The sequence below is a fragment of the Mesitornis unicolor genome, unplaced genomic scaffold, assembly GCF_000695765.1.
Source record: "Mesitornis unicolor isolate BGI_N332 unplaced genomic scaffold, ASM69576v1 scaffold27262, whole genome shotgun sequence".
Classification (NCBI taxonomy): Eukaryota; Metazoa; Chordata; class Aves; order Mesitornithiformes; family Mesitornithidae; genus Mesitornis; species Mesitornis unicolor.
In genome coordinates this window covers 19,801-43,928 of record NW_010171713.1, presented here as the reverse complement: position 1 = coordinate 43,928, position 24,128 = coordinate 19,801, and the positions used below count along the sequence as shown (strand labels likewise).

The following is a 24,128-nucleotide window of genomic DNA, read 5'->3' as shown; positions in this document are numbered from 1 at the left end:
TAAAGGTTGCATTTGTTCTCCGAGGTCAGGCTGAGGTGACTGACTAGCATCCTCTCCAGTAGTCTGAGCAACTGCTTTCTAAGGTACGAATAGCCTTCCCTGGATAAATGTCCATGTCCATATTTAAGGATGTACATTCCACATATGCATTAGTAAGTCTTAAACTAAGACTTAAACTCAAAGTGAGTTCCTGAAATAAGTGTTAAAACTATTAAGAATGACATAATTGCTTGCACCTTCCTCTGGAGTATCTAGCACTAGACACTGTCAAAATTCACTCAGACCTGAATGGCCCTCAGGTCTGATCCAGTATGGCAATTCCAATGAGCTTTTATTAAGCTACATTCGATATTTTTAAAATTCTGCTAAGCTCTCAAATGCAGCAATACCATTAAGTTTGGTAACTTAAAACTTCACCACTACTGAGTTTCATGAAAACCAATTCCTTCTACCAAGTTTAACTTGCAGCTTACTTTTCTTCTTCCATGTTAGTCACTACTTTTTGATCACTCATGTGTGACTGATCTGATAGTGTCATCTTTCCACTGGCCAGGAGGAAAGCAACTGATGCAGTGTAAGGTGTCAGAAATGTGTGCCTATCCCTGCCTCCATGGAGGTAAACAGAGCCCACATGGAGCAGTGGCTGTCCAACAGGTTACTGCAACATGGAACTGAACAGCACATTTTATATTATTCCATGTGGAATCAAATTCCCTCTACAAAATGCCTTGCAGAGATTCAGACTGTGATGACAATAAACACCAGAACTGCTTAATTACATCCCACAGTGCTTGCGTCTAGGGACAGTTCTGGGACATTTGTGAACCTGCCTTGTTTACTGCTGTCCTGCAAATGTTTACTGGGTAGTACACTGCCCATGAAGACGTGAAATCAAGTCAGCAGGGTCAGACAAACTCAACATAACATAAGCAAACACAGTCATGAGACAGTATTTGGAAGGGATAGTTATTGGAGCCTGGCCCATATTTCAAATGGAAAATAAACTCTTTATACAGGACTCAGGCTGGAGTTACATCTAAAACAAGCCTAGAGTCCCTCCCAGCGCGCCTGCCGCTCGTGACAGCCTCTTGCTAGGAATGCTCCAGCTGTTACTCCCAGGGATGAAGAGCACATCCCTCCTCCTCAGCACAAGCATTTCATATTCTGCTAGAAGGCAGCAGTTAGCTCAGCTTTGCTTCTCTGTTTCACTGTGGTGCATTTCTTAATAAAACCCGACTGGGTCATTTCTAGAGCAACTGAAGGCCAAGCTGCAAGTCAGAGGCTATGGTCAGAGGATACAGAATATGAACTAAGAGCGGTGGCAAAAAAGAGATGGATCTGAAATCTCAGAAGTAACACTCTGTTTGGAAGGCCAGTGTGTTCAGACAAGAGGTTTTGTTTAAAGTCTTCCAACGAATTAAATACAAACATTACCAGATTTGCCAGAAAGCAAAGCTAGACAGATACGTGACCACTGCAGCTTGCTTCCTTGAGCTCTACTTTAAATATCATACTGGACTCTAATAAACAAAGGGCCACAGTAGCTCTCCCCATTTAATCTGCTACAGAAGGTGTTGCAAGCTTATCCAGCATATATCAGGCCAGCTCCTTGCACTGATATGTGTACCTTCCACCTTCCTTTTTAATAGAAGATTTCTAATTTATTTTCTTCCCTTTTGGGGTTAGTCTAAAGGAAAAAGAGGGTCTGTCCACTTCTCTCTGTTGGAGGATTAATTCCTACTCCTATTCTTTCTGAGAACACTACCTGGAAAATATGGCAAGCAAAATTTCAGAGACAGGCAATATGAACAAACCATCCTCAAAATCAGAAAAAAAAAAAAGGAAACTCTGCAAGGGATTTGCCAAATTATGTCATTCTATCACACTTAAACAAACAAAAGCTCAAAACAGAACTCGCATACAAACCTAGCTCCCTGTACCTTTCAACAACGAAATACTCTTTTGTAACAGCATCTATTCCACTGCATTACTAGTGAAAAGTCAGAGGGCAAAGAATGCTAAGGCCACGCATTCACCATTGCTTCATAAAACAGCTAGAAGAACACTGCACTTTCGTTCTCCCTATATCCCAAACACTCCCAACTTCAAATTAATGGACTTGATTAATCTTTGTTTTAAACCTTTTTAAACCGTCTCCAACAAAGAAAGCAAATCCATTGTGGGTAACTGGCTCTTCTGTGTCCTACTGCCAGATGGTGAGGCATGAAGGTAATGGATAATACTCCTCATTCCTGGATATGAAAACACAAATGGAGTGCAAAGAGCAGAACCTTTTCTGAAATTTTAGACCTTCTCTCTTTGCGTCCTTCTCAGCAGCACTATAACATATTGGGGTCAATGGATGACGAACAACACGTAGACAAATTGAGAAATTATGAGAAGGAACCCATCAGCATTTTAACTGAAAATTGTTTCAGTCAAGAACGTAACATGGAAAAAAAAATTTAGATTTGCCCCCGCTGGATGCCATCGTGTGCAGAATGCTCTGGCACTAGAATATCCTGACTCTCACCATCCAGACAATTTTAGTTATGTTTTGGTTAACCGATTAGCTATTTGACACAGTTGTGCAGAGCACTCTGCTCTTGTGACCAGTGCTTACCCTGGGTAGGCAGGGATGGCTGTGGGAGGTACTGCCCGGACTGCCCCATACACTGTCCTTCCTCGGCCCCTCAGATGGGCTCCCCGAAACGCGGCTGCTGTGGTGGCTGCAGTTGGATAGGGGAAGCCTGGAACTGCAAAGACAGACAAGGTGGAGAGTGAAAAGGATCCGAGCTCCCGCCCAGAGAACAGCTGTCTGCTTCAAACAAAGTGACACAATAGCTCCACAGCGGTGGGACATTTTTGCATCAGTCCTGCAAAGGGGCATGCTTATAAAACCCAGCAAGCATTCGATACATACTTCCTGCTACACCATGGCCTTTGGGGGAAGAGGGGCTGCAGAGAGGTTTGGCATGCAAGAGGTTAATACTTCAGCATGCCTCACCCACCACAAACAGGGTAGGAATCCCCCCGCCTTTTGACACTGCCATGCAGTCTGGTTAGAGTCCGAGAAGCGCAGAGAGCTACTATCAATATAGCAGGCGGCTCTTCCAAAACTGCAGAGGCTCTTTAAAATAATTTGTCAAGAGGCCCTTAAAGTCAACCAACTTACATCAGTCTCTTCCCTCCTCTCCCCTCCCACTCTTTGCCACCCAATCCTCTGTATGTTCATTTTAAAGCCTGAAAGACAAGATAGCCCATATAACAGCAGCAGCAATTTCCCATAAAGTGCCAGTTTACTGAGAGCCCACCTTCATTTAACAAGCGTGACCAATAACTGGCTCCTTGTATAGTGGGGCCTGCTTTACTGCGCTTTACGCTGGAGTAAACTGGCTCGTGATGAAGTGATGTAAAGCCTCAGAGGCATCTGCAAACACGTAATAAACAGATACCGAGAGGGAAGGAGTCTCAGGGCTCAAACCCAACCCAACGTGCGTCCAGGTGCATGCCACTGGGGGCCCTGCAGACTCGCGGTTTAGCAGCTTGTATAATATGTACTTTAGGGATTTGTCTGTTTGGTTTCTTTGATTTCAAAAGGGGGAGGGGGGCAAGGGAAGGGGCTGTTCCTCACACACACCCTCCCCCTTGTTTTGCAGCCTCCTCATCGCTCAGAAGGACCCATTTGCCAGTACAGAAAGAAACACACCGCAGATGAACAAGTTACTGCCACTGCACAGTATACTTTGGCTCGAGGTAAACTCATTTCCAGTGAGACCCATCCTTTCAAGTATATATTATACAGACTGGAGAGAAGAAGGGCAACAGGTCATCATTAACTCAAGCACCGTAACAATATGGGGCCAACGGGGGCTACTTACTGATTAAAGGAATGTAAGTGTTAATACCCCCCCTTCCTGACAGGGGCACTGCGGCGTCATTGCCCAGCGAGACATCTGCTTGAAAGCTGGACGCTAATTTAATTTTAAAAATAATAAAAAAACAACAAAAAACAGAAACAAAAACAAACGTAAAAAGGTTATAAAGAAACAGCAGATTGAAAACATAAACAAACACCACTGCAGTTAAATGGCAGAAGTGGAAGTGTCTACTTAAGCTCTACCTGCATATAACTCAGGGCCGTACACCGCTCCAACCACAGGACTCAACTTCCAACCTGAAACAACAAAGACTGCAGTGAATGCCAAAATCTACACCAAGAGAAGGAGCGGGCAGCGTGGGTAGGGGGAGCGGTCTCTTGCGTGCACCCCAGCTTCACATGCACAGCTCTTGCCAAATTCTGCTTCGCCTCAATCCTCCTTGGTGTAGATGGAGGCCAACTGCCTTTTTCTAATGTCAAGTTCTAGGCACAGGTCGCTGTGTCAGAGGGAACAGCAAAACATCAGCTGATCCTGAGCACAGCAGGGGTGCCACTGAGGGAATGCCAACTACCTTATATGCATATTCGCCACCAGCACCCTGTGACCCTGCGTTCTCTGCATGAACCCTGCTGCCAGCTCCTCCCTGCTTTCAACTGGGAGCACCACGGATCCAAAACCTCTCTAAAGTCACCGGCCTTATCCCTCCCTATCATCCCAGTCAATATACAGCCTTAAATTCTCAAAAACACCTTCCTGTCTTGTTTGCCAGAGATCTGCTAAAAAGCGACAGCGACTGAGATTTCCTTACCAACTGAATTGTACGACTATGGCGCAGAAAAGCAATTCAGTCTATTCATCTCACATTTTCTCCTCTCTGTGTTATTTTTGTACTTCCTGTCTTCTTTATGCTGCTTTTCAGGTGAAAGCCTTTCCAGAGAATTTATTGTAATATCATCTGGATAACTGGCAAGAACTGCAAATCATCAGCATAAAACCTACAAGAAAATAGCGCTTAAAGAAGTCATCACTGAGGTATGAGGACGAACGCATTTCCCAGACAGATCTAGAAACACATCTGTCGTCCCCCCATTTTATGTGGGGAGGTAAGAAAGTGGTGTAAAGCTAACATCATGATCTGGACTGGCTTCCACTAAACATTCCTTTCAGGAAAAATCTCGGCTGTTCATCTAGCAACCACATAGTTGTTTTTATTTAAATAAATCCATACTCTTCCACTGTCTTGGAGCACTGATGCGCTTACTGCGCTTTAACACCTCTAACCAGCCTAGAAACCACAGCGACAACTTTGTGAACTGCAGCCCACCAACGCCACCCCCTCATCTGCTGGCAGAGCATCAACGAGAGGTGCAATGCATGCTTCCCTCCGCAAGACTGGGAACTCCACCACCGCGCCGCCCACCTCGATGGCAAAATACTCGGAGTGGTGGCAATGAGGGGACTGGGGTCAACCCTCAAATTCACCATACGCATTTTCTGCCCCTGTTTTCTGGACAACATAACACGGCTGCATTGCCTTTTGCCACAAAATCTCCTGGTTCCTTTCAGACACAGAGACTCAGAACCACAGCCTTTCTGCCCTCCTCTGTTTCCTCAGTTCTGTAATCAAAAAGAGACTGATTTGCCAAGAGCCACACAAGTCAGCAGCAGAGTGACAAATACAATTAATATCTTCTGACTTCCAAGTCTTACGTTCTAATCAAAAAGGATTCTTACACCAGCAACTACCTATATGCATCTTCCTGCCTTGTTGGACCTATTTGGGAACATTTTCACACCAAGAAGAATTTTTCTGCCTGTTTCAGACAAAATCCTGCCTTCTGACAAAGACTCAGACTCAAAATCTTTATCAAAGCGGCATTCAGTTCTGTCAGGAGAAAAACGACTTTTTATACTATATGTGCCTATGCAATAAAACTACTGCACGGACAGAAGAACCAAGATATCCCAATGAAACGGGATTCTTCATTACCCAAACAACTTGGTCTTTCTCTGTTCAGGTTCACTGGAAAATTAATGAACACAGGCACAGTCTGTAACAAAAAGTGAGCAAACAAGCAGCGCAACGCCTCTGTTTTCCCGGCTGCTTGGGGACAGCAGTACTTTCACAGTTAGAACCTAAACTGAGATACATCCAATTATGTTCTTAAGTTATACTTCTGCATTCATATTTGGGCATCCATGTGACAGCAATGTGACTCAGGAGTACTGCACATCCCACTGTTCAGCATCTGCTTGCAGCAGTTGGCAGGGAACCCATCAGTCCTCGGCTGCTTTACCCAGCTTGGCCCTGTTGGGCACTACTCTCTGTCCCCACTTTTCCATGTGTAAAACGATACTCCTCCATAAATGCTTAAGGGTTATACTAAAGAATAATGCTATAAATTAAGGTTTGTGGGGTTTTGTTTTCTTCTTTTGGCTGTTTTTAAGTCCTGAGGAGAAGTCATGACTTTTCCCTTTTGACTTTCTCCAAACCTTTCAGCTCATTGTTAGTACAAACAGTCTCTCTTACCATTTGCGTAAGGTGTGACCATCTTCTTGTTGGTCATCACTCGCGCAGTGGCGTTGTTAACCTAGGAGTAAGAAAGGGGAGGGGGAGGAGAGGGAAGGAAGCACAGGACGTTAGGGAAAACGGTGGAAAACTCTCAGATACCACACACACACACACGCACGCACGCGCGCGCGCTCACACACACACACTCTATACTTTTCTGAGCAAAAAAAAATTAAACAACTAATTTTACAAGAATGCAATCTTTAAATTACTTTTAACAGTTGTCATTTAATTATAAAAGTTACAACTAAACATGGCACTTTAAAATTATGCATTAAACAAAAGGCCAACGAGAGTAAAGTGCAGATTCTCCGCCTTCCTGCCACCTCTCGGCACGTGCTTTATTTTCAGCTCATGGATTGACAGGACAAAACTCTGGAGGTTTTGCCCAGGTTCTGTTTCTGCAGCCCAGGGCATGGGAGCTGAACCAGGTGATGCACAGGCTGATTTGTTTCTCACCTCACTGTCGGGATTAGGGCCTGGCACGCTGCTGGCAGTCATACTTTATAGATATAAAAAGGTAGCCTGGAGTCCGCCAGCTTTAGATTTGAACTCCCAAAGCTTGAGGAGATTTCTGGACTGCCACCAAGAGTTTTGATGGTCTAATTTCATCGATTTCCTCCTCATCATTTTCAAATCTTTTTCCAGATCATTTTTTTTCCTTGTCACAAATCTCATGGAGCAAAAAGAAGAAATACTCAGCAGTAGACCTGGGACTTTTTTTGGTTTTATTGTGCTCTTCACCCTCTTTACAGAGCTCTGCATAGTTCCAAGCGGTTTGATTGCTCAAGCAAGTGGGGTGTTACCACAGAAATGGTGCTGATAAAGAAAAGATGGACCAGTTTGGAAGCCAAGTTACTGCAGCCCCATGTCAGACAGCCTCAAAGTTCTTGCAAGGAGGGTGAAATCTTCGTAAAACATCAATAATTTACCAAAACCCATGCCAAATGGGAATTGAGGCCAGGGTAAAGAAGAAAAAAAAGTATATAAAAATAAAAGCTGCCTCGGGCCCTCGAGATGTACGGATGGTGAGTGTATGCAGGGTAGGGAGTCTGGAGCTACATTTACTCTCGTTTCAGCCCCAAAACAATAGAAACATTACACATTTAAAAAGAAAGAATGGGAAACAACAATGATGAGACTGAGAGCATGCAGTTAAACACACACAGATAAAAGAAAGGAAAAAAAACAAACCACAATTGATTCAGAGGGTGGGGAGGGGAGGAGGGAGGAGATAGGGTCTCACAGACAATCATTAAGATGGAGCGAGTGCCTGAAATCAGCTGCTACAGCAAAGTGCAACACAAGCACTTAAAAGGAAAAATTGCCAGAACTGATCAGAAACCACCAGTCAGCAAAGAGACCAACAGCTGCATTTAGCAGAGTAAAGAAATAAACCAGAGAAGGGGGGAGAGAGAGAAAGAAAATGAGAGAAAACAAACAGTAACAGCTACAAACAGGTCTCAAAGAGAGAGCAGCAGAAAGAAGGGACAGGAGAGAGAGAAGAGAAAATGGGTGCATTAATAAAAACCAGCCAAACTGGAGTTCAGTAACTCTGAGTAAGATGTGCAAGGGGAAATCACCATGAAGTCAGTAATCAAACAGCTCAGACTGCTACAAAACGATATGTACATCCAAAGTCCAGGCGGCATTACTCAACAGCATTGAAAATAAAAGGGGAAGAAGGGGGAAGGAGGTGGGTGGGGACAACAAGTCAAATCACATTTCGTAGTGTTAATGTGAGATGGCAGATGGATTTTTTCTTTCTTATTTAATTTTCTTTTTTTTTGTAATTTTAAGAAAAATTAAAAAAAAAAAAAAGCTTCTTCTCTAGCGCTTTTGTTTCACTTACCGCCAACTCGTACCATCGCCAGCATTGTGTATAGTTACCATTAGAGTGAGTCAAGTGAAGGGCCCTAAACGCTAAACCATCGAAAAGGGAAATAAAAAAAACAAAACAAAAAAAAAGCAAAATATGCAGACATCTTACTCAAAAACGGCGGCTTTTTTGTTTTAATATTTGTACTTTCTGTTTTTCTTTTTTTTTGTTGTTGTTGTTTTTGTTTTTGTTTTTGTTTTTTTTTAAAGAAAGAGGGAGAGAGGGAAGACGCCAGTTAGCCTTCACCACAGTGGGACACCAAACTGGTCAACACCAGGCACACCCAATATATGGCCATGCTGGCCAGCCAACATTAACCCTTCACTTCCCAGCAGTGAGAGCTAGAAAATTTAAGGATTAGCTTTCACCGAGCCAACCCTTGACCATGGGCAGGTGTGTATAGCACAGCCCACTCGAGGCTTCTGCCTCATGTCTCCCCTCCCTCCCACCACAGGCATCATCTCACACTTGCGTGGAGGAGAACTGGCCTCGGAGGAAAGAGAGGATACTGGCTGGCCCCCTGCTTTTCTTTTTTGAACACAAAGTTAGAAATCGGACAGTACTCTTTTTCAGTTAGTTTTGTTCAGGCCTGGTAACAGGAAATCGGAGCCTCGCAAACTGAAGCAAAGGAAAAAATCAAGACAGCAGAAGGGCAAAAATTTGGAGTGGGCGGGAAAAAAACTTAATAAAAGAAGAAAGAAAAGAAAAAAATACCCAAAACAACAATAAAAATACTCTGTAAGGGGTGTAAACCTTTATACATTTCAGTGCAGGGAGGTGAAGGACACAGACACAAACACACACACACACACGAGACTGGGATCCAAATGTGAAATAAGTGAGGCAAGACACAAAAAGAAATCAAAAGAATAAATATAAAGAAGAAATTGAATTACTGAAGACATGCACCTCGATTTTACGGCCCTCTACCACGGTGCCGTGTAATTTCTCCCTGGCCCTGTCTGCATCAGCACTATTCTCGAAAGTTACGAACCCGAATCCCTGCATGCAGCGGGAGAAGGGGGGAAAACATGCACATCGTTATATATTGAAATACTGATCTCTAGGTAAATAGAGAAAAAATATCACAGTATGAAATCAACATCAGCACAACTCAGCAATAACCTCCTAGAGTCACATTGTTGGTTCATGCATGTTTCATAAATGAAATTAAATTCAATAAAATAAAGGAACTGTAATCATAATAAGAATAATAAGAGTAATTAAAAAAATAAAAAGAAAACATAAAAGCAATTGAGGCCAGACCAAAAAAGAAGTACAAAGTTACTCGAGACAATTTTTGGGTTTGTTTGGTTTGTTTGTTTAGAAACACCTCATAGGCAAGCTGGTCAAGTCCACATGGGCTTCTCTCCCCTCTGCAAATTAACACACATGCTCTGCAGGACCCCCCACCCACTCCAGCCACAGTACAGGACATCAACACTGAGCAGCACTTGGTTCTCTTGAGAAACTGCTACAAGAGCAAGCAGCGATCGGAGTTCATGCCTGGCACCAGGAACTCTGCGAAGCTTTTGGCAAATCAAACACTGAACCTTGCTTTTCCCACCTGTAAAATGGAGACAGTAATAATTACCTACCTTTGAAAACTGCTGAGAGGAAGGGCTGTTTGTAAAGCATCCCTTGTAAGCTCTTCTGGGCACAGCTGATGTCTACTCCTATGCCCGTAACTCCCCTAATAACGCATGGGGCCCTGAAAGCAAGCAGGGCTTCTAGGTGGCACCATCAAATGAACATTACTTAACATGAAGATTTAGAGGATCACATATTCTAAGTTCAAAGTCTTCCTATCCAAGTACTGTGCTGGACTTGGTTATACCGATTCACAAGTAAAGGCACGCTTTGTCTGACACCACAGACCTACTGCTCCCTCCTTCTCACCCTGCTGCTCGCCTTACTTGGCTTTGTTCTGAGATGGCAACCTCTGTGCTGTGGATGGTAACAAATCTCTGCCTAGTCAGACCACAAAGCCTGAGAAAAATTCATGTGGAGCAACCACAAAGGCTCAAGGACTACTAAAATGTCCCTTTAGTTAGACAAATTTAGGTTTACCGCATCCATGAAGGCACATGCAATGCGCCTGCGCTCCATGCTCTCGCTGCTGCCAACTCATGCAGTCATACAACGGGGCAGGTAAGAGATCATGCTTTCTTCCACAGAGACGAGTGCAGGCATGAAAACAGAGCCAATGGGGCTAAGGGTATTAAGATGAACAAATGGTATCTTACTACAGAGGACTGCAATGATATACTCTTCATGCCACTACAGAGAGCAGGGCCAAACAAAAAAACAACGTTGTTGCATTCGGTATCTTAAGGACAGGAGTAACGGACTCCTGCAGCACGGTATAAAGCAAATACCAGTTTAATGTACAGAGAGTAATCTCTGCTAGCTCTGATGCCCTCAGAAGCAGGAAGAACAAAGCTTGCGTTTGATACAATGGAAACTCCTGATATTAACTGGAGAGGGAGGTGATGCGAGTGATCTAGAGCGATGCCATGTCAGGGAAATGGCATGCAGGCCTCACAGCCCTCTCCATGCAGCTCGGGGTCAAGATGTATGGCCTGCATCCCTTTCCCTCCCAAAAAAAGCACCTTGATTTCTAAACGTTGTTAGCAACAAGACACAAGCAAGCCATCATTCTTCAGGTGTTTTTTAAAGCTCTTTACAACACTAATCTTAAAAAGCCCAAGCTGTTTACACATGCAGGCCTTTATCATCCACAGTGAGGTTTCCAGCACAAAACTGTTACACATCGTAAAATGCAGAGGTTTTTTTTCCTTTCCCCCCACCCTGAACAGCAATAATAAAAGAACTCAGCCAAGTACTGCAATGTTGAGATCAACAAGAGTGCTCCTTTGGGCTCCTACCCAATAAGCTAAAGCTTCAGATAATTTCATTTCTCCAGCTGTAAATAAAAGGCTACATAAATAACGAACTGATGCCTTTTTCAGAATAGCATAAAAGTTTTTTGTTTAAATGAATTAAAATTGAAACCCTAAGAGAACAAGGCTAATAAAACAGCCCAACCACATATAACTTTTAAATATGTTGCAGGGAATCAGGAGGGGTGCAGGGGGTGTAATAGCAAAGCTGATTATAAAGGGACAGGGTATCGTGTCTTGCTTCAAAGAGCCCCTACAGAGAAAGGCAAGACTAAGAAATAGAGCAATACTTTTCCCTCTGGTTCTGTATAATGGGGAAAAAGCAGCTTTAAAAGGTTGGGGGAGGTAAAGACTGCAACAGGAATCTCTATTTCCCTCTTCTCTTTTTACATTAAAATTTCTGTTTGTTCTAGACAAGCCTGTGGAGACCAAACGAAATTTATGTCTTCAGTGATGATGTGCACTGAGAGCTGGAGAGCAGAGGGGAGGGAAGGTAATGTTTTAGACATTAATCTGTGCAGGCTAGAACCAAACTAAGACTATTTTAATTCACATTTGTTTGCAATTAGTGAAGTCTGTACGGGATTTTAAAAACCACATTATCATTAAAGATCTTTAAAACGGTTAGGAATTCTCTCAATTTTTAATAAGTTAACTCAAGGTAGGTACAATCCACATGCAGACTATATGAAAATAATTAACAATGTGAATTAAAACAGAATTGATCCGATTCTGAACAACATAACTAATTAACCATGACTTTTGTTTTGTTGACAGATCAGTCCTTCGCTTGTGCAACTCTCTTTGTTGAGAACCATTTAATGTGAATGCTGAATTAACGCTTTACATGGTTGACTATGGCAGAGTCAGTATTTGTACCCTCTTGGATTGTCTTCTTAATGCATCTCTTGGACATTCAAATTTTCATCAGGAAAAATAGGTGAGCCATGCTTAACATTTTCATTATTTCTAAGTTTAAAACCTAGCAAATATATACACATATTTTTTATGTGGGAGAGAAAAAAAGCACATACATATAATTTTAATTCCTTCTCACAGATGACCTGTAAAGAATAGGGATTAATTTGTACCTAAATACATATACAATAAACAGTTCTCAGTTTTCCCTCCCAAGGTTATCTTGCCCTTGAAAAAAAAAAAAAAGGAAAGAAAATAAAAAAGATGTGGCAGATGTCCAATATTTCCTAGCTTGGCTTTATAGCAGGTACTGGTTTGCTCCACAGTAGTAGGTATGGAGCCAGAGGAAGGCAAGGCACAATCAGATATAATCCTGGGTAAAAAAAAAAAGACTTCAGGTTTCTAAAATTTGATTATACAAATCACTTGGTTTTAATAAGGTTGTTATCATAACATGGCTGAATTTTTCAACAATTCCTCTCCACCAGCAACTGCCAGGAACTTATCCCTAGCAGAAGATAAGCCTAAGCTTCAGTGAATACTAAATAACCCCAGCAAACATTTTTAGGATCCATGAGAAATTTGCAGTGCCAGACTAACCCCTTTTTACCCAAAGGTTTATTCAAAGGGCCTGAAGAGACCGAGTAACTGCCACCCTTTTAGTCTGGCCTCAGATTCTGCAATAAATAACAAGCAACATGATGAGCAGTGAAAAAAAAAATAATAAATGTGTATATATATAAATATATATAGTATTTGAATGTTTCCATCTCTGAAGAATGAGAAAGAAAATTTACCATGTAACCGTAAAGGGAGAAATCAAAAGCAGACGGTTCTCCTGGGTGTGGCCAGAACACAGAAATTAAACAAAAAAAAACAACAACAAAAAATAAAGTAAAATAATAAAAAAAAAGAAAATAAAACGAAAGGAAACTAAACAGAGCCCCTTGAAATCCATGCATTGTTAACCCTTCGTTTGTCAGAGTTTAGACCAGTCACCTCAGCAGCAGCGTCTTTGCCTTGTACCACTGGAGCATGCACCCAGCAACCGGCCTTGCCATCATCTGCTGCCGTGCTCGTTTTTAACCACCTTTTTTTCTTCCCCCTCCCACCTTATTTTCACAATAAACAAACTTTTAGGAGCCTGAAAAAACAGCCAAGGATACAGCAGTTTAGGCTACCTTTTTCCATAGCATTTGGAGAGAGTAGGAGGGTTTCAGCTATAATCCACCTGAGATGAGCAGGACTGAATGCACTGACATGAACATAGCACGAAATTCAGAAGCACATTATTGAAGTTACAGACTCAAATGCACACTATAAATTGGTGAGGAAGTCAGTGCAAACCAAGCTGCCCCCGTTTCAGCAGCTCTTCCAGCTCCTCCCTGCCACACTTTGAGTACACTGAGGCACAGGCACATAAAGCACGTGTCCGTATACCTGCGCAATGTGGTGAACCAGATGCAGGGAATAATCTGGCTAAAAAGCCACAAATGAATCTTCAGAAACACCTGCAGGGCTATTTTTAAGCTGGATCATTTCCCCAGTCCAGCTTGTTTTGTTGCTCCGTTGCCAATCCCTCCTGCAAAACCCGGGTGCGAGCCTGGGCACAGCGAGAGCCTGGGGCTTCGAGCAGCTCCAGCCAACTCAGATCAGGGGCTTCACAGCCCCATGTTGTCCCTGCTTGCATGCTCCTCCTTCTCCCCTCGATCGATCATGGATTTTACTGTGTGGTCTATAAGTTCAACTAGCTAAATGGGCAGAAGATAAACTCATTTCTCTCTCTCCCTCCTGCATCAGATTTTTGCTAATTTAGCACCCTGGATTCAACTGCACAGGGAAACGAGCACTACTGGGAAGGCACTCCCACAGGAGCAGTGAATCAGCTTATGCTATCAAGCCATCAACTTCAGCCTTAATTATTCAAGTTTAAATAAACCAGTTCAGTGTATGGACTAATTTAACTCATTAGTTTAGTATCGCAGAGTTGAAGGCATAAAACTATACTTCACTGAGCTAGGATAAAGGGACACAGGTCACATCTCCTTCATGCCACTGGCATTGTAAAGGGATTTGGTGACCTGAGAAAGCGACGCTGGTCACTGGTACTTAATTTGTTATTAAGCCTCTTTGTGTTAATAACACTATTTGTATTTCGGGCTCAACAGATGACATCTGAACAATAATTATAAAAACAGAATGAAAATGAAAACAAGACCTCTAATTTATTTTACGTAACAGGGGGTTGTATCTATCTCACTGAGTGGAAACTAAGTCCAGAACAAGAGTGGCTCAACTCAAAGCACCTAATCCATTCAAAGAAGAAATAAATACACGTGCAAACATACAGTCTTTTACGCACAGTTATCAAAACCTAAATTCATATTCTTATTTTAGCCTACAGTTAACTGCAAACATTAAAAAAAACACCAAATGTTTCCACACAGCTTTCTGTGCAGGTTTTTAGTTAGCACAGGTTTACTTACAGAATTCCACTCACCAATAGATGCAGTTTCTTTGTGAAGACAAGATGTAAGCTACTATACAACCAATTTTTTAATTAAATGTGAAGCGGTTCTAGACACTTTAGTCCTATGCAAGAACTTGGGAGAGTCAGTTCTCCCAAGGGCAGCGAGGGACATAAACTTACGCTACCCTGAAACCACGAGCTCGCAGCCTGCACTAACGTGAACTCTTACCATTTAAAAATCTAAAAAAATGCTCCCTCTTCAGCCAAGATTTTGCTGCGTGCTTACGCATTCTTGGTCTCTGAATGTCATCGAGGGCACATCTTGGAATGCCACATGGTACGCAGCCGATGAGCAAAGAGCTTGGATTCCCTTCCCCTGCAGCTTTATGAATGCCACAGGGTACTTGTTACGCAGGCAGACTGCATTAATTCTGCAAATATGTCCACTTCCTTGGTTCAGCACAACAGTGCCAAAATATGCATCCAGAGGATGCACCTCCACTAACAAAAGGAGCAGGAATCCTCTCTCTCGACTTCCTCTGGAGGTGTTTTATTCACGGTTCAGTGGAGTGCACGGTAAACTGCAACCATGAGCAGAATGCTATTTAAAGGCACTTATGTGGGTCAGAACTAGAAATGTAATGGTAAACAGGAGAATTGAAACAAACAGCCAGTTTCCTGGAAGCAAGCAACAAAACCCAAACGCGTCAAGGGAAGACTGGTGTCATTCTATTAAGCAAGAATAAAGCAAAATTAAATTCAAGGGTTGTTTAAATTTTGTATCTGGTTTCCCATACGTAGCAAAGCTGTATCAGTGTAAAGGCTACACATGTTCATATAATCCTACTAAATAGATTGAATCTAGGCAGAAATTGTGTTATGAAACCAGAATTCATGTTGTTTTGAGAGGAGAACCAGCAAAACTAATTACTAACTGCCTCCTACTCTGCTGTGATAGAGGAAGTCAACAAGAAACATTTCTTAAGCAAAACGCAAGAATCTGAGGTGCGAGGCGGCCGTGATGGACACACGCTGCTCTCCCGTTGGTCACCAAACTGCCTAAATACCCCGAGATCCTGAAGATGCAGCCCGTTTGATATAGTTCCCCCAGGCCGTGGAAGAAAACTGCCTGGTCATCTCAGGTGGATTCAAAAGGAAGAATGCAACCCACACACTTCCTTCCTCCAGTCCCTCCTACCGACCAGCACTGGAGCCATCGCAGCAGAGATCTCCTGCCGCAGCTCGGCAGGGACAAAGCGCTGCTCAACCCCATCGTACGCTGGGTGGGGGCGAACCCAGGGCAGTTTGGGATTTACCCCTGTACTTTTTAAATATTTACAAGAAACAGATACACAGAACTCTACAACCCTTAGGAACCCAGGGAAGGGAAGGGAGCATTGAGAACACAGCACAAGGCAGGCAGCAGGAGCATCTGCTTTCGGATTCCCAAGAGAGAGGAGGAGGAGGAGGAGGAGGAGGAGAAGAAGAGAGAGAGGTTTCATATCATTAGATTAGAATGGAAACCACAGGGCAGGAAAATGCATTCAGATTTTTTTTTCCTAAGGTGGAGGAAGAACCCAAGAGTGAGTGAGTGGCCTCCAGAAAGATCTATTTCCTTTGCTTCACCATCAGATCACCAAACTGTTGCTTTTCCATTATTATGTGAATACCAGGTGCTTCGTGCAGCTACACCCCACTCAAACACTGGGGCCTCCCATTTTCATGCTAAGCAGGAATAATCTTGCATTCTTTTTAAAAAAGGAATTATTTGGGGTAAACAAGGATGCAAAGATACCACAAAGTTACTCTTCGGGTGTTTTCTCATTCTGTTCAGATTCTGCCCCATCCCTCATACAGGCTATCAGTTTTGCAACTGCTTTTTGCCGTAAGACGACAAAAAAGCAGTAGAAAACTGCATGGTCAAGGACTGGAAGGATATCTCTCTGGATCGCTTTCTTTTTTCATATATTAAGGGTTCAGGATAAAATCAGTCAAGGAACTCTTCAGCAATATTTTCTGTTTTAACTGAAAACCAGAAGCCTTGGGGCTTTACCAACCGCACAAGAAGGTACTTTTCATAGTCATAAATCAGGCTTTCACAGAAAGCCTCCAACGTTAGTGTTGCCTAGAAGGGAAAGGGCAGCCGTGGGCGTTTAATACAGGGCTGGATGGATGGGAGAGAGAGAGAGAGAAGTTCATGTGCGGAGAGGAAAGCACTGTTTTGGAAAGCACAGGCAGTGGGGGATGAAGGATAGAGCTCACCACTTTGCCAGGCCAGTTATTTTCGTTCTTTCTTTTGCAATTACATCCAAACAAGCAGGGATTTGATAGAGGCCAGAGGCTATTCCCAAAGCCAAATAGAAATGACTGAAATCAAAACTAATTCACAGATAGCTCTGGCCTATAAATATCAGGAGAACAGCAGAGAACAGAATAAATATTTACAAACTCGGCATAGTTGATTGTTTTGGTAAAGCGTATAGATTTTTATCCACTCTGGGAAGTAAAGCTCTCTAACTAAGCCATATAGACATTTACTTATTCAGGCTGCCTTATTAAAAAACAAAAACAAAACCATGGTATTACGAACAAAGAAAGGACGGCGAAAGGACTAACATTCATTTCTTTTGTATATAGATCAACCGTTTTCTGGTTTCCAGCTAATACAGAGACTGAAGAATTTCCGAATGCATCTCGGGCAACATGGGCGGTAATTTGCAGAGGGCTCTGAACGTGAACATACCCCGGAATATATGTTGAAGCAAAGAGGCCACCTTAAGACTGTGAACCTCAAATCCAAGCGAAAGGCACAGACTCTAAACCAAAACTGCTTAGCTGAATTGCAACTCCAAAATCTCTTGTGTGCATGCACACATGTGCGCACACGTGTGTGGGGGGAGGAGGGAAATTTTGTTTTAATTGAAAATGGGAATCTTAGCATTGATTAAGTCAAGCAGAGTATAGACATGCACTGTGCAAGCTTCCCCCATAGAGCTTTGGCAATGCACCTCGCTCCTGACCTGCAAAACTCCCTGCTATTCCAGTGCTGAACCTCCTGGGCAGAGAGAGAATCACATCAATTTGTCATTGTGGTGATACTGGTTACGTGATGAGAACCAATTGCCAATTAGGACAAAGATCACTGAATCTCTCTGCAGCTGACCTGAGCAACATTTGAAATCTCATCTCCAGAGAAATAAATTACTATTAACGCTCCACAAAACCTCCCTCTTAATCTATCTTTAAGATGAAAATAGGCGTATGAATGCAAATTCAGTAGGGAGAGGTCCACATGGGGCCGGACAAGGGGAATGAGGATGCTTATATAAAGCATCAAGGATCTCAAACATGAAAGGTCAGTATCTCAGAAGTGCCAAGTCTGCAAGATAGAGTAAATAAAATCCTTTCACATATGAGATATGACAGTTTTTCTGCAGAAGTGTTTTAATGCAACAAAAGTGCGGTTGGGGGGGGTGGGTGCCTCAGGCTTTGTTCTTACAGACTCCCAGCACACAAAGCTGTTTTACCTAATTCTGTCTTACCCACAGAGCACCCACTGCGAGTGCAATGGGAACGGGCTGGTATGAAGGCTCAAGTGACTGCCTCCCTGTTCGTTCAAAAGGCTGGGAAACCTGATCCCATACCACAGACAGGAGTGTCTAGGAGCATTTGTACATGCTGCCCAGAAATGACCATGCTCAGAGTCTGGAGTCGGAGGGAACAGGAGACAGTCCCCAAAATAGCTCTTCCCTTCCCCCATCACTCTGATCTCTACAGAGTATATTCTCTAGGCAATGAACTGCCTTTTACTCTGCAATCAAAACAAGAGAAGCGGGTACAGAAACAGGACTTACCTTGGAGCCACGCTCATTAAAGATTATCTCTACATCAAGGATTTTGCCGAATTGCTGCAGAGAGACAAGGGAGGGGGGAAAAAATTACTTTTTTCAAATCCATTTTTCCTACCTTTTAGGTGCTACTGCAAGAAGAGAGGTAAGACTATTTCCATTTCTAGCACACAGGCAAAGGCATAAAATCCTAATGACGTGACCCAGTTCTCTCAGGTTAGGACAAGCGGATCCTCTTGGTCACAGACCCCAGGTTCTCTCACAAAAGTCTAAAGGAAGAAACACAACCTCCAGAAGAGTTCTAGGGATTTGAGGTAGCTCTTCTTCCCCCCCTTTTAATCTAAACAATTCATTCTTCTCTTATTCTACTATTTCATCTAAGACATGGTTATACGATTTCATCTCGGACATCTAACAACATTTCTCAAACGTAATTCAGCATTTCATCTTCTTCTGAAGTGGCTATCAGAAAGAGAAACTTAACAGTGATTATGTTTCTCTGGAAGGGATATAGTCATGCAAGACTCCCAACCTCAGGGATTCCAAACCCTGAATCTTCTTTCCTTTTCACCGCAATTTCCAAAAACTCCAAGCCTTCTAAAGAATGGATGGCAGATTCATAAATCATTAAAATGGCCAACCCCCAACAGTTTGTTTTTGAGAAAAAAAGATCATTCAACTTCAGCCCGTGACATACAGCAGGCTGTCCATAACCTATTCAGGTTTATCACCTGTGATACCATTCCAGACCCTGTCTCTGCCTGGAGACCCCGAGGAGAGCAGGGCCCCAACACACTGCACTGTTTCAACAACTGGTTCCAAAGAGCTCCCTACTTCACACAGAGCACAAATGGGAAATAAGAGCTACAAGCTAGAAAGGAAAATAACCACACTCTGTGGAACCATGCATGAATCACATCCTTCACCACAGAACATAAAGATTATTTTTATTGAACCAATTCAAACCAGTAACTTATAGGCAAAGGCATCACCACTTCAACAGAGCCCCAGAGGAGCATATATACATAACACTCGTCATTCTAGAGATGCATACTGTGCTCAGACAAATGCTATATCTGAGTGTTTTTCCTACCCCATTATTTACAAAAGCTTCCACCAGCATGGCTTTGATCTCACTGCTTGCAGAAGATTTAAAGGTGGTAGCAAATGAAGGAAGGGTCAACAAGAAAAGAAAGGATGGTTTCATGGTTAGGGAAGACGATGAACACAGCCTCTGGGCACTAAGACACTCTTCAATTTGCCACAGTGCTCTTAATATAATATTTACAATTTTTTTAAACTAACATTTCCATTTGGAGTCAAATGGGTACAGTGCTCATTTTCTGGGTGCCCTGATTGAAAGACTTGTGGCCAGATCTGCAAACACAGAACATTTCCAGCAGTGGGCCGTGATGACTGAGGAGAAGCTCTGAATATGCAAAGCAATAAAAAGCTATTAATTCCGTTGAACATGTATTCCACGACTGTCTTTAAGCAAATAAAACGTTTCCAACAATTTTAGCTATCGTTTCTGTCTGTCTCCATTCTCCATTCTTAAAAAGTAGATAGTCGTATTCTTTTACAAATGTCAGCTCACAGATGTTGTTTTTAATGTTCTATTGTTTAAGGACAATGCTTGATCTCCTATTCATCCCAAAAACAACTGAATTCACAATATCCCAGTTACACAAAGTTTGAATAACGCTAATGTAAACACGCATCTTCCTTGAATCCTCAACATCTCAACAGCTTAGGCTTGATCCATGCTGGATTTTCTTTTGACCAGTGTTGTGCCAATCACAGCTAAAATACATTTTCTATTTCTATCCCATGGTTGGTGCGGGCTTGTCTATAAAGGAGATTAGCCGTTGATTGCTTTTTGTTGTCTTTGTTGCACATGGCTTGGGCACTGCCATGAAAGAAATCAGTCGTGATTGCTTTCTCCGTAGACTACTTCAGTGTTGCTACATGACAGGGGCTGAACCAATTTAACAGCTCGGAGCTGCTGAAGGGCTCTCCCTGCTCCCTCGGTCCTCCCTTGCCTGGTCTCACCAGCTTCCTAAAGCTGTCCCCACTTTTCATTCTCACCTCTACATAAACTGATACAGCTCACCAATCCTGTGAAAAACTCACTCAACAAAAGGAATAAATACAAAGTTTTTGACGATTTACTGATCTGAAGTGGCTGAAAGGGTCAGGTGAGCATTAAGGCTCTGAGAAGCAAAAGAGAGTGGAAAGCAGCACACCTTGTCTGAGAGCAGGATCCGTTCCTTCCAGATCAGCTCAGCTGCCTCGCCTTGCTACATACACTGCAACAGCCAGGCTCTCGATAAATGCAAATGCCAAAATTATTTTCAGAATCTTCAAAGCCATCAAAAAAAAATCACCATTTTCTACCTCATTAGGATCATCTTGGAAGAGAACAAACTGTGCAGCTTCTAGTGCACAATTATGCCGTGCCATCTTCCCCTTTCTCCACACCCAGCTGGGCCTGGATCCTCGGGTGCTGCTGCCAGCACCGCCTGCCAGCCCTGTTCGGCTGAGCTCCCCACACAAGGTTTCCACACCAACAGGAAATCCTGTCCTGTGTGTTTAATTTTTTTTTTGTGGCTGACAAAAAGCTGGCGGCAACACTGAATACAAGTGGTCTGACACAGCTCCATGAGAGGGCGGCAGGGCTGCCTCCTGCCCTGGAGATGATGGAGGTACATTGTTTCCTAGATGGCAGAGTTAAGATCAGCAAATCTTGCGGCTGCAGCGAGCACATGCTTGACATCTACTGCAATGGACTACACCCACCCACACAAACTGCCCCAACCTTGTTGCTTCCTAGGAGTTGTGGGTGTTTGAAGAGGCAGGAGGGAAGGATCTGCTTGGGAGAGAAGGAACAGATACAAAACGGGCCAACTGCTGAACTGAGGTTTGCTGGGGAGGGGTTTCCTCCTCCATGAAGTTCCCCAGAAGAAAGCAGAGTGGCCGTGAGGCAGGAGAACATGTCCTGGGCTCTTGGAGACTCTACTGCAGCTGTTGCCACAGCTGCTCTGACAGCTCTTAACACCACAGCTCTTGTCCTCGCTGCTGCAATACTTACAGCAGGTCCAGCACTGGAGGCACTTTTTTTTTGGTAGCGTGCCAGAGTTTTCCTGAAGAATGAAAGCAGGAAAAAATAACTAGTTCATTTTAACAGTTTATATCTCCTTCAAAGCTGAATCTAATTTAGTGGAACATAAAAAGGCACTTTGTTCTCTGATGGTGCTTCCCCTACCAAATGTCAACAGCCTACTGCAAACAATGGAAGTTTTAAGAGCTCCTTAGCGTAAGATCACAATTTTTGGATGGAAAATGCCAGCCCATTTAAATAGAAGGGTCAACACCAAATGCCCCCCTAGTCATGTTTTAAAATAATGTATACAGGCATGTTTGTATTTTCCAGCAGACAGAGAGTCTGGCCAAATAAAACAAGATCCATGCTTAGGTCATCCATAAGGACTAACCAACCCTCTAATCTCTAACTTTGAAGACATGAATCACTGTGCTCACAGACCTGATTTGTTCACTTAACGATTACCAAGAACTTTCTACTCACAACCCTGCACACCAGCAAGGGAAAAAAATATCCTCAGCAGAGTTTCATGCCATGGCATAGGAGCTATAGCATCTTGTTTTATCATAGTCCTCTATTCTCTGGAGTGACCTTGTACCAGCTTTTTAGTTCTTTTTCTGTGAAGCAGATAAACGAGAATCATCTCCTCTACAATGGTAGCAGGGGCTGTTGGAAATCACAGTTTTAAGAGGCATAAAAATATTAACAGACATCAGCTATGACCAGAAACCAATTTTCTTGCTTGAACATGATGTACCTTATCATAGATGCAAGGGCATTGTGCAAGGAAGGGTATATGCATGCTGTGTGTTTCTTTCCACCCAGATGACATAAAGGCAGCAGATCTTTCCAGCAGAGGCCATAACTACATTACATATAATAAATTTGAGAGATCTGGCACCAGAGAGCTTTTGCCTTCCAAGCCACTGACAGTTTGGTAGGGCCCCTCCTGTATGCTCTGTTCCAGCTGGCCCTGCCTCCTCTCCCTGTCTAGAGCTTTCAAAATCAGCTCCAAAACATGCCAGACAAATAAATTAACCCTAAAAATGCAAACAACAGGGAGTACAAGACAAATTCTCTAGAAATCAGGGAACAACAAAAGGTAATGTGAATCACCATCTGACAGCCTCATAACCCTACAAGAGAACTCTGTGTGCCCACGCAGCTTTGCACTGGCCCTACAAAATTAACTGAAGAGACACGCGCAGTGAACCAGCTAAACCTCAAAGGTGCCAAACACTCCATTCTCAAAGATGACTGAAACTCAAAATATCCAGAAAACCAAACTTCTATGCAGGAAACTATTTCAGGTCCTCAGGCTCAGGTGCATGAGCAAGAGCACTTCATACGCAGGACAGGTCCACGCTGCCGAGAGAGGCCTTACCATAGCTCCCAGCTAGACGGGATCCACTTTCAGCTGAGAAAGCTGGCTCCATCATAGTATGTATTAGTCAGTGCTTGCTTATGGCAGCATGGGGTCTGCCAGAGCTATGCTGCTATCACTACATGAACTTCCTCACCTAAAGCTGGGTCACATCTCTTCCAAGCAGTGGGACCAACCTTGTTCAGCTAAGCAACACCAGTATGCTTTGCTCACAGGAGGATGGAAGCATCAAGGATTTATAAACCAAAGCACTACCACAGTTTACGAACTGAAGACAGAGTAAACAAGCACTGCCGGGCCTTATTTGGGTTGACCTGTTGCCCAACAAAACACGTTTTTCAAGAAATCAGACTTTAAAAGGAAGCCACACAAAAACCACAGATTTCTAACAGGATTTACAGACTGCAGCCATCGCAAGCAAAGCGATGAAGAACACATAGCTTCTCAGTCATTTGTGATCCTCTGACTCCCAGATAAAAGATTTTCACACAAAACAGTGAGATGAGGGTGAATAGCACCACAGGGTACCTTTTCCAGAGATCTTGACACCAGGCCAGCTTCCAGGTCTATACTTTCAGCTCCTTGTTCCTGCCTTATGCCATCTCCAGGGGTGTGACTGCACCGTAGCCTGGTATTGCTGCCACAGAAAAGGTACCTGGACCCATGCCCACAATTCAAAACTCAAGTTGAAAGGACTCAGACATGTAGACTGAATCCATGTAAAACTGAGTTATAAAAGACTATTTCACGTAATTTTACTCAGGCCTTTTATGCAAGTAAATCCAGCTACAGCACATCACTGTTTCCTAGATGACATTCTGCTCAGTCTCACTGCAGACTCTTCTAATAATTCACATAAAGACCTAAACAAATCTTAGATATGTGTAAGATCCAGTCATCGCTGCCTTGCACCAGACAGTCACTACAGAAGCTCCCATGTCCTGAGGCATCAGCACAAAGCTTTTGCAGGGCAAGACAGGCAGTACGAGAGCTGCTGACGGCTGCAGCGGCACAAGCATCCCTGTGCAGAAGTACCTCAGCCCCAGCACAGCCGTGCAGACAAAGCAGGATGCTCAAGAAGCACTGGGCACACAAGTCCTTTGCAAAAGGTAATTCCAGAAATTGCCCCAGTGAAACCCATCAGCACAAACAGCAGTGCCTCTTCTAACT

The 24,128-nt window shown here is 43.2% G+C and overlaps 1 protein-coding gene across 2 annotated transcripts in view; it reads right to left on the bottom strand.

The window, feature by feature from the left end:
- RBFOX2 (RNA binding protein, fox-1 homolog (C. elegans) 2) overlaps positions 1 to 24,128 on the bottom strand; it is a 55,147-nt gene that overhangs the window by 12,816 nt on the left and 18,203 nt on the right. For both annotated transcript variants that reach the window (XM_010180124.1, XM_010180126.1), the window contains exons 3-8: positions 18,478 to 18,531; positions 9,242 to 9,334; positions 6,412 to 6,472; positions 4,124 to 4,177; positions 3,882 to 3,974; positions 2,624 to 2,756 (exon numbers count right to left, since the gene is read on the bottom strand). In XM_010180124.1, coding sequence (XP_010178426.1) covers positions 2,624 to 2,756; positions 3,882 to 3,974; positions 4,124 to 4,177; positions 6,412 to 6,472; positions 9,242 to 9,334; positions 18,478 to 18,531 — 488 coding nt within the window. The remainder of the gene's footprint in view (positions 1 to 2,623; positions 2,757 to 3,881; positions 3,975 to 4,123; positions 4,178 to 6,411; positions 6,473 to 9,241; positions 9,335 to 18,477; positions 18,532 to 24,128) is intronic.